Below are 10,222 nucleotides of genomic sequence, written 5' to 3' on the forward strand. Positions count from 1 at the left end.
TCATTTAGATTTTAAAAGTTTAAATCAACTCAACAATAATTAAATGGCATGTGGTTTGTCATCGATTTACAACTACAAAAAATATGTGAATGATGCATAATAGGCAAGCAACCAATAAAGGTTTTCAAGTTCTCTGCACCTCAAAAAGCTAAGCAACTTCTTGGTGTTGTTCATTTAGATGTATGTGATCCTTTAACACTCCATTTATTGGCGATATTAGATATTTTCTTACTTTTGTACATGAACTGACTATAAAATTTTGTGAATATGTAATATAATTAGTAGATTTCTAATATATAGAACACTTTTGTTCATAAAATTCATTACACATGATATTATGGATCATGCTCTATCAAACCTATCTTAAAATAAATCATCTTCAAACAAAAACACATATAACACACAAAAATGTCCAATTACATTTTAGACCATCATCTCAATTTTCGTGATTATGGGATGTTAAGTCATTTGGATTATAATTAGAATGTGAGTGACCAGACTTGTACATATTAGTACTAGTAGATTAAAAATGAAAATAAGTAAATAAAAAAAAATCTCTAATATTTATTTGACACATTCTTTACTATTAATTTAAATGATTTGAAACCAAATGTTGTGGTTTTTTAGTTTTTGAGCTTTTGAAATATTTTAACTAACAAAAGGTTGTGTTTTAGGATGTTAAAGTGTGTCTAATTAACAATTCTCAAACTACACTCAAATTAAATATAACAATCTAATTACATGTAATTTGGGTGTTGATAATAAGTTATATTTAGTTTGGTGTTTTACAATGGCTCATTATCTTAGTTTGGTGCTCTGCAGTGTTTTCCTTGTCTTAGTTTGATGCTTTGCAATGTTCTTTTGTCTTAGTTTGGTGATTTGCAATGTCTCATTGTCTTAGTTTGATATTCTGTAATGTCTCCTTGTCTTAGTTTGATGTTTTGTAATGTCTCCTTGACTTAGTATGATTTTATGTAATGTCTCATGTGTTTAGTTTGGATTTTTTTTTTCATTAACAGATACCAATTTTTTTTTTGTTCGTCTTTAGGTTGTGTTCTTTCTTCTTGCATGGATTTTGGTTTGGACCCCCACTTTTAAATTTAATTTAACATGAATTTCGGTTTAGTCCTCCAACTTTAATTTTTTTTGTTTATTTTCTTTTATGTTATGTTTCACGTGATAACATGATTTGGTCCCCCACTTTTAAATTTTATTTGACATGAATTTTGGTTTAGTCCTCCAGTTTTATTTTTTTTTTGTTTTCTTTTATGTTATGTTTAATGTGTTAACATATAATTGATGGATGGATTTTGAAGTGTGAGCCTGATTTGTTTTGTTTTGTTTTGTTTTATGTTATATTTCATGCGATAATAACTAATTGATGGATTTGGAAGTGTGAGCTTGATATAACTTTAATTTTTGTTTTGTTTTGTTGTATGTTATGTTTCATGTGATAACAAATAATTGATGAATTTTGAAGTGAGAGGTTGTAGCCTTAATTTTTTTAGTTTTATGATATGTTTCATGTGATAAGAGATAATTGATGGATTTTGAAGTGGGAGCTTGATGTAGCTTTAATTTTTTTATGATATGTTTTATGTGATAACATATAATTGGTGGATTTTCAAGTGTGACCCTAATGTAGCTTTAATATTTTTTTGATTTTGTTTTATGTTATGTTTCAAGTGACAACAGATAATTGATGGATTTTGAAGTTTAAGTCTGATATAGCTTTACTTTTTGTTTTTTTTCATATTATGTTTCATGTGATAAGAGATAATTGATGGATTTTGAAATGTGAGTCTGGTATAAATTTATTTATTTAGTTTATGTTATGTTTCAAGTGATAACAGATTATTGATGGATTTTGAAGTGTGAGTTTGATATAACTTTAATTTTTTTTGCTTCGTTTTGTGTTATGTTTCATGTGATAACAAATAATTGTTGAAATTTGAAGTGTGACCCTAATATAACCTAATATAACTTTAATTTTTGTGTTTGTTTTGTTTTATATTATGTTTCATGTGATAACATATAATTGATGGAGAATTTTTAAATGTGAACCTTATATAACTTTTTTTTTATGTTATGTTTCATGTGATAACATATAATTTGTAGATTTTGAAGTGTGAATTACAGTTATATCAAACTCAAAATTCAGAATCCATATATAACTTTAATTTTTTTTGTTTTGTTTTATGTTATGTTTCATGTGATAACAGATAATTGAATATGGATTCTAAAGTGTGAGCCTGATGTAGCTTTAATTTATTTTTATCTTTTTTATGTTATGTTTCATGTGATAACAGATCATTGATGGATTTTGAAGTGTGAGCCTGATGTAGCTTTAATTTTGTTTTTGTTTAATATTATGTTTGAAGTGATAACAAATAATTGATGGATTTTGAATTTTGAGTTTGATATAACTGTAATTTTTTTGTTTTGTTTTATGTTATGTTTCATGTGATAATAGAGAATTGATGGATTTTGAAGTGCGAGCTTGATATAACTTTTTTTTTTATGTTATGGTACATGTGATAATAGATAATTAATGGATCTTGAAATGTGAATATGATATATCTTTAATTTTTTGTTTGTTTTATGTTATGTTTTATGTGATAACAAATAATTGATGTATTTTGAAGTGTGAGTTTGATATAACTTTAAATTTTTTTTATTTGTTTTATGGTATTTTCATGTGATAATAAATAATTGATGAATTTTAAAGTGAGTCGGATATAACTTATTTTTTTTATTTTGTTTTATGTTATGTTTTACGTGATGACATATAATTGATGAATTTTAAAACGTGAGCTTGATATCAAGATTCACAATAATAACTGATATTAGTATTTTATTAATGAGTTGTAAAATTAAATAGATACATTTAACAAATTAAAAATAAAAACATTATTAAGAAATAGTAATTTTCATTAATATTTTTAATTTTATTTTTATCTCCTCTTTTATTTTTATTTTTCTCTTCCTCTGTAATGAAATAGTATAATTTATTTTTTATTTTTCTCATTTTTTATTTTTATTTTGTGTATTTTTTTTTTTTCATCTCATTCCAAGTAGAAATAATATTAGTAGTTAAGGTGGAGTTTATTGATATATATATTTTTTTCATGTATTCTATTATTGATTTTCACTGTGAGGAAAGTTAAAAATGAAAAAGAAATAATAACTAAGGTGAGCTTCTGACGCGCTGCGCACGCGCTTCCCTATTCCCACTAGCCACCCCACGCTAAAACCGCACTTCATTTGCTGTCGTTTTTACGTATGAACCCCACACCAAAGTAAATAAACAAAAGGGAAAAGGATCAATTCACTTTCTCACAGCTTCTCTTAGGCTTTGTTTGGATTAGGATGAAGATTTGAGGGTGTGAATTTGAAGTGATTTAAGAGGAAAGTATGAAGAAAGTGAGATTGTTTGGATTAAGATATATAAGATGAATTTGTAGAAAAAGTTTATTGGAGTTTGTGAGTGATACGATAGATGTGAAAGATTTTTTAATTTTTTTAAAATGTTAAAAATATAAAATAAAATATAATTTTGTATAGATTTTAGTTAATTTTTGTTTTTAAATAAAAAAATTGTAATATTTATAATTGTAAAAATCATACAAAATAGAAACACAAGAAATTTTAATATATTAAAACAAAATTAGTCCATAATATATCTAGATATAACAAATACTATTATTTTATATTTATATTTTATTAAATTATAATATTATTATATAAATTTATTTTTTATTATAAATAATTATTTTATTTATATTATTAATATTATTAAATATTTTAATAATATAAATTTATTTAATATTTAATACTATTTTTATTTATATTATATTATATATTTACATAGATTTTTTATAATGGTTGCAGAAGAAGATAAAATTGTAATTAATAAAAGCCACCTGTCTTTCTTATTGTTTCTTGACATTGCGGAAGAGAAAGTTTTATCCCATTCTCTGCTTTTTTTTCATTGCAAATCTTTGCAAATTAGTGGAATCAAACACAAAAATTCTTCGCCTTTTAATCCTTTTTCGCCTTTTAATCCGCGTAAAGAGTATTTTCCTAGAGGGTTAATCAACCAAATCTAAAGCAACCCTTTTCGTTGTTCTTCCATTTGAAGGAAAATTTTATACGTTCATCCTTTCTGTTTCCCCATAAGGTTCAATGCTTTTCTGGCTCCTCTCATTTCCCATTCCCTAATAATATTAATAATACTTTTATTCCTCCCAACCTTTTCTTTTTCCCTTTAACCAATCCCTTCCATCACTTCCCAACCCTTTTTCACACTCACTCTGCTCGACTCTTTCAAACCAGGTATCCATCTCTCTGTCTAATGGGTTTCATCTTTCAATCCTCAAAATCTCTTTTTTTCTTCTATTTCTCAATGACTGTTTGCTGCTTCTTTCCGTTTTTTATGGCTCCTCTTCTGTGTCCGTTGATCTGTGTACTGTTTGCGTCTGCGGAATTTCATTTCTGTTTGGGATACCTTCTTTCACTGATTAGTCTCTGAGGTCCAAGGATGTTCAGTGTTTGCTTGATTGGTATTTAATCGTTTCATATCACTTTCCTCACTCACTTTTTTTTTGTTATGTTTGAATCTCCTCCGAATCTCTAAAGGGGTGTTGTTCCTTTGCGCAGAAAATAGGCTTTTTGGATTTTTTTTATAATAAATGTTGGTTTTTGCACTATTTGAAATGCTTGTGAGAACCAGCAGGTTCCAGTGTTTGCTCTCCCAATGGTATAGTGTGTGTACGAACCTTTTTACTCTTATATGTTTCATAAAAGTGTTGGTGTGTGTGGTTTTCATTCGTGCCGTCCTTGTATGATGTTTTACATAGACATGAAATTTATGAGCCCGTCTCGAAGCATGCTCTTTTTGAGTGTGGTTGCGATGTTATCTATTAGTGTACTTAAATATTACATTGGACGATTCTTGCTTTACTTGGCTGTCTGCTATCAGCTCCTTTTGGTTGTTACTAACGTTGTATTTGGATTTGTAGCAATGTTAGTTTTGAAGTACCAAACATTTTTTGAGAAATTTGCGGAGGTGGGGTCTGGCTTTGATTGCTAATTCCAAACTTCTTCACAATCTTACCCAGTAGCATGTGGATTGTACCAGATTTTCTAAAACACCTACAAAAGTAGGACATGTGATGTCTTTTAGTTTTGTTGTGGTCCTTTTACCAAAGGTTCGGAATTTGTGATATTCTTCTTGTAAGTAGGTGATTTTTGTTTGAGTCTTCTTATCTTTGGTGAGATCTGATTCTGCACATTCTGTATTTTGTCTAATTCATTCTTTGATCATTTATCATGTGCAAGAAAGTATTTTTGTGCTTGTTTGATCTTGTTTATGTTCTTCCTATGGCAGGATTGGGTGTGTTTTTTGAAATGTCTTTTCCATTTTGTCATTAGGTGTTTCATCCCCTGTACTAGTTTGATTTTCTATGATCTAGAACATCCTGAGGTGATATAATATCTGGTTTTCTTTCTTGTTTGTTAAGATGTTTTAACAGTTAGCTGAGTACTTTCGAAACCCTTTACTTTATATATCAACACCTCTCCTATCTGGAAAGGTGAAACCTTTGGTCATTTGCATCCCTCTTTGACGCTAATTACTCCAGTGCTTTTGTTTTTACCCTTTTGTTACAGGTATTAAGGTTGTAATAAAAAAAGGTTCATCGGCTTTAAGATGGAGCTCACTATTACGCAGCCTGATGATTGGCATCTTCACCTTCGTGATGGTTCTCTTCTTGAAGCTGTCCTCCCACACAGGTCATTTTGCTTGCATTATTAAAAAAAAAAACTAATACTCTGCTAAAAATTGGAAACTGTCACATTGCATATTTCTAAAGTTAATGGTGATTTCGCACACAAGATACAAGCTAGGTGGTTAAATTAAAATGGAGAAAGACATTGAGAGTTATTTGAGGTTGTTAAGTATCTCTCTAGCTCAAACGGAAGTTTTAGTGTACTGCAAGATGACTAGCTATGCTCTACGGCAGTTTGGGCTTTAGAGGGGCAGAAGAAAAGTGGGAGTAGCGTAAATGAGTACGTTAATATGTGTGGTCAGCAAGAAAGGATAAGATATTAAATGATTGTAGGAAATATTGGTTTGACTCCTATCTGGGAAAAAATGCTAGAAAATTGATAAAGGTGGTTTGGTCAATCAAATGCTAGTATGCTACTAGAGGCACCAGTGAGGAGAGTAGATCACATAGGTTTAAGCCCAATTAAAAGGGGTAGAGGGAGACCAATAAAGACATTGGAGGAAATTATTAAGAGGGATTTCATGTTGAATATTATCCTTAAAATTTGGCTTTTGATTGAATCTAATAATTGCATTGTGTGATCTATGTAGCTGACTTTACATAGTGGAATAAGATTATTAATATTGTTGATACTCTACCCTTTCCTAATATTTTGAGGTCAATGTGAGAAAGGCTTGTATTGTGCATCTTTGTATAGTATGCCATCAATTTTGTTTATTGCATTCACGTTGAAATTCTCAAGAGTTCTGATTCAGACTATTGCTATTACAGTGCTAAGCATTTTGGAAGAGCTATAGTGATGCCAAATTTGAAACCACCCGTCACTACCACATCTGCTGCAGTCACTTATCGAGAGTCCATTTTGAAAGCAATACCTACAGATAGCAATTTCACTCCTCTCATGACACTTTACCTCACAGACTTAACTACGCCTGACGAGATTAAACATGCAAGTCAGTCTAATAAAAAAATATTACATATCTAAGATGAAGAGAAAAAGTTTTAAACGAATCTGTAACTTTATTTGTGTGTCTATTTTTATAGATGTATGTTTTCTTAATCTGGTTAAAATAACGTTTCTGTTATCTTCTTTTACCTCTTATTGATCAGTCTTGTATTTGTTGCTATGTAACTGTCTAATACATATAAGGCTTGATCCTGTAACAAATGTCTCTAACATGGGCCATGAGGTCATGATAGTCAATGTTCATTTATCATTTGATTTGATTGCACCCTCCATGCTCATCTGGCTTTGTTCCTCCCAATCCTTATTTATCATAGTACAATACTTGATTATGCCACTTGCATTGACAGAAAAGAGTGGACTTGTTTATGGTGTGAAGTTGTATCCTGCTGGTGCTACTACGAATTCCCAAGATGGTGTTACAGATCTTTTTGGAAATTGTTTTTCTGTTCTCAAGGAAATGGCTGAGCAAAATTTACCGTTATTGGTAATTTAGATTTTTATTTTTAATGGTCGTTTTTGTTTTTGTTTATTTCCTTACTTTCTCTTTCCCCACCCCAATTTTGTGTGTATTGATGTTTAATGTTCTTATACTGATGCTTAAGAATGTATTGCATTATGTTCCTTGCTTGCCTTCTTAATTCAAATGAGTTCTAACATGTCACGTTTTTTCATGAATTAATTCATGCCATTTAATAGAATGCATGTACTAGGTGCTATGTTGGATACCAATTTTGGAGCATGTCCACTTTTGAAAACATCTACTAACACTTCAACACTTAACAATGAACTGAGTAGTACTTGTGGCAGTAAGTGCTGGCTAGTGGCCTGTTTCCTTCTTTGTGTTTGCCCTTTATTTAATATGTAAAAATTATAAGTTTACATTATAGTTTCTCATCTGTGAATGACTATGCATTACAGGTTCACGGAGAGGTTACAAATTCAGAAGTAGATATTTTTGACCGAGAAAAGGTCTTCATTGAAACAATTTTGGAGCCTTTAGTTCAAAGGCTTCCACAACTGAAGGTTGTGATGGAGCATATTACTACTGCAGATGCTGTTAAATTTGTAGAGTCTTGCAAAGAAGGTAACCGAATAAATTTCTTGGAAGAGCTAATTCATTATTGTGTTGTACTATTTAATTTTAAAATTATTCTCATGATTTGCTATATTTGTAAGGTTACGTAGCTGCAACTGTAACACCACAACATCTTCTTCTTAATCGTAATGCTTTGTTCCAAGGTGGCTTACAGCCTCACAATTACTGTCTTCCAGTGCTCAAAAGAGAGATCCATAGTATGTATCTTTGTTTTCCCTCCCGTACAATCTATAATAAATTTCAACTTCAACATCTTCTAGTTGTTATACCACAGTTTACAAATTGAATTAATGATTCAGTCGAAATGCGAAGATTGGTGAAATAATTTAAATCATATGATTTTATTTTTTTTTGTAATTTTCTTCGCGTTACACTCTGTTAATTAAATTAATTAGATTCCTGTTTGATTTGATTTGGAAAAGATAAATATGTTTCGAAAGTGCATTGAATGGTCTTTGAAGAAACAAATTGTACTTCATAAATTTTAATTGCAGAGTGTAGTACACACTATGTGCTACACATTACCATTGAAGAGTTTTAGTCTTTATACTATAAAAATTCCCGAGTTAAGGAAATGTCACTAGGGACAAGGATCATCATGTTGATAATGTTACCAAACTGTACATATCCTGGTCATCTTGTCTCATTTATTTTATTTTATTCAGGACAGGCTATTGTTTCGGCTGTTACTAGTGGAAGTAAACGATTTTTCCTTGGAACTGATAGTGCACCACATGATAGGCGTAACAAGGAATGTTCATGTGGATGTGCTGGGATATACAACTCCCCAGTTGCTCTATCACTATATGCTAAGGTTTTTGAAGAGGTAACACTTCATTTCACTAATGTCCATTTGGGTAGATTTCAGAAGGGTGGTTTTATATCCATTCAATTGGAATATGCAGAGTTTGTGAGAATAATGAAAATTTGTGATTGGAAGCAAATATACATTTTTGTGGTTTGCAAAACAAGTGATACCGTGTTAGATGATGATATCTGATAATGCATAACATGTCTGTAATTTTTTACATGAATTTCTCACGTGTACATTAACTGTATGATAATATGCTTATATGAGTATGTTCATATTATTTTGCATGCTTTCTGAAAGTTTGTGGAGTTCAATCTTAAAATTCTTTTATGAAATTGTTGTAATTTTAGGCCGGTGCACTTGATAAGCTGGAGGCTTTTACAAGCTTTAATGGAGCTGACTTCTATGGCCTTCCTAGAAATAAGTCAAAGATTAAACTGAGGAAAGCTTCTTGGAAAGTACCTTATTATTTGTCATTTCCATTTGGAGACATTGTTCCCATGTTTGCTGGTGAAACCCTTGAATGGGAGGCATTGCCTTGTTGACTTACATAGTGAACTTCGATCAAATAATCTTGTTCTAGTTTTTTCAGTCATTCTGCGTTTATTTTGTACACTGTTATCTTTTCCATTTTCTAAGTCAGGTAAGTTTGACTATGAACCAAAGCACTGACCGTGATTCATCTCGATTTTTCATTATAAATAAAAATATGTAGAAACAAAAGATTTAACATATCTTCAGATCAGTTAAATATGCTATAAATAAATAATTATAGTAGTATTATGATACAATTTTCTTTCTTCAGAATGAAATGGTACAAAAAAAAAAACATTATTTGTTTTAAAAAGGAAAAATAAATATTTTGAAATGTTAATGCACATCTGTTGGTAATAATCATATTAGGACTTATAAAATGCCATAACTTTCACTTTCTCTCTACATATTCAAATCTCAAACCGGCTTAATTCTCCATTTAGCACTATATGCATTTTCATTTTTCTATCTAACATCTTTTGATTTTATTTTTCTATTTAACATTCTTTTGTTTTTATTTCTCTAGTGTCATTTTAAAATAAAAAATAAAATAAAATAATAAATTAAAAAATTTGATAATTTTAAATGTATTAAAAAAATAAATATTTTTAATGTTTAAAATTGTTAAAAATATAATTAATGAATAAAGAAATGAATTTTTACCAAATAAAAATAAAAAAATAATAAATTAAACATGTTTAATTCAATTTTTTTTAAAATAAAAAATAAAAAATAAACCCTATAACAACATAGAAGTTAATTTATAAACATAAATTAGTATTTATTTTTATTATTATTGATGATGTAATCATGTTAATTTGAATAAAAAATACAAAACATAATTATAAAAAAAACCAAAGTCAATTAGTATTAATTTATAATTGACACACAAATAATATTGAAGTGTCTATCCTAAATGCAAAATTCTAAAAAAAAAACTAATGCAAATGCTACACTTAATGCTTAAAAATAAAAACAAATATATAAAAATAAATAAATAAAAAATATAAAAACAACAACATTTT

At 29.1% G+C, this 10,222-nt stretch overlaps 1 protein-coding gene across 7 annotated transcripts; it reads left to right on the forward strand.

The window, feature by feature from the left end:
- The first annotated feature begins 3,905 nt into the window (after nt 1–3,905).
- LOC137818415 (dihydroorotase, mitochondrial) lies at nt 3,906–9,258 on the forward strand. Of its 7 annotated transcripts, XM_068621832.1 has the most exons (10): nt 4,123–4,335; nt 4,525–4,562; nt 4,660–4,759; nt 5,671–5,793; nt 6,561–6,742; nt 7,104–7,240; nt 7,675–7,840; nt 7,933–8,049; nt 8,518–8,678; nt 9,014–9,258. In XM_068621832.1, exons 4-10 carry the CDS (start codon nt 5,711–5,713, stop codon nt 9,206–9,208), a joined length of 1,041 nt encoding a protein of 346 aa, XP_068477933.1. In that variant the 5' UTR covers nt 4,123–4,335; nt 4,525–4,562; nt 4,660–4,759; nt 5,671–5,710; the 3' UTR covers nt 9,209–9,258. The 7 variants fall into 7 exon arrangements, 6 of the variants coding, with proteins under 6 accessions (XP_090152686.1, XP_068477931.1, XP_068477933.1 ...); XM_090296560.1 differs by lacking the exons at nt 4,525–4,562; nt 4,660–4,759 and adding an exon at nt 7,453–7,562 and having other exon boundaries at nt 3,906–4,335; XM_068621831.2 differs by lacking the exon at nt 4,660–4,759.
- Nucleotides 9,259–10,222: the final 964 nt, after the last annotated feature.

This window comes from Phaseolus vulgaris, chromosome 10 (assembly GCF_051622355.1).
Source record: "Phaseolus vulgaris cultivar YP4 chromosome 10, ASM5162235v1, whole genome shotgun sequence".
Taxonomy (NCBI): domain Eukaryota; kingdom Viridiplantae; phylum Streptophyta; class Magnoliopsida; order Fabales; family Fabaceae; genus Phaseolus; species Phaseolus vulgaris.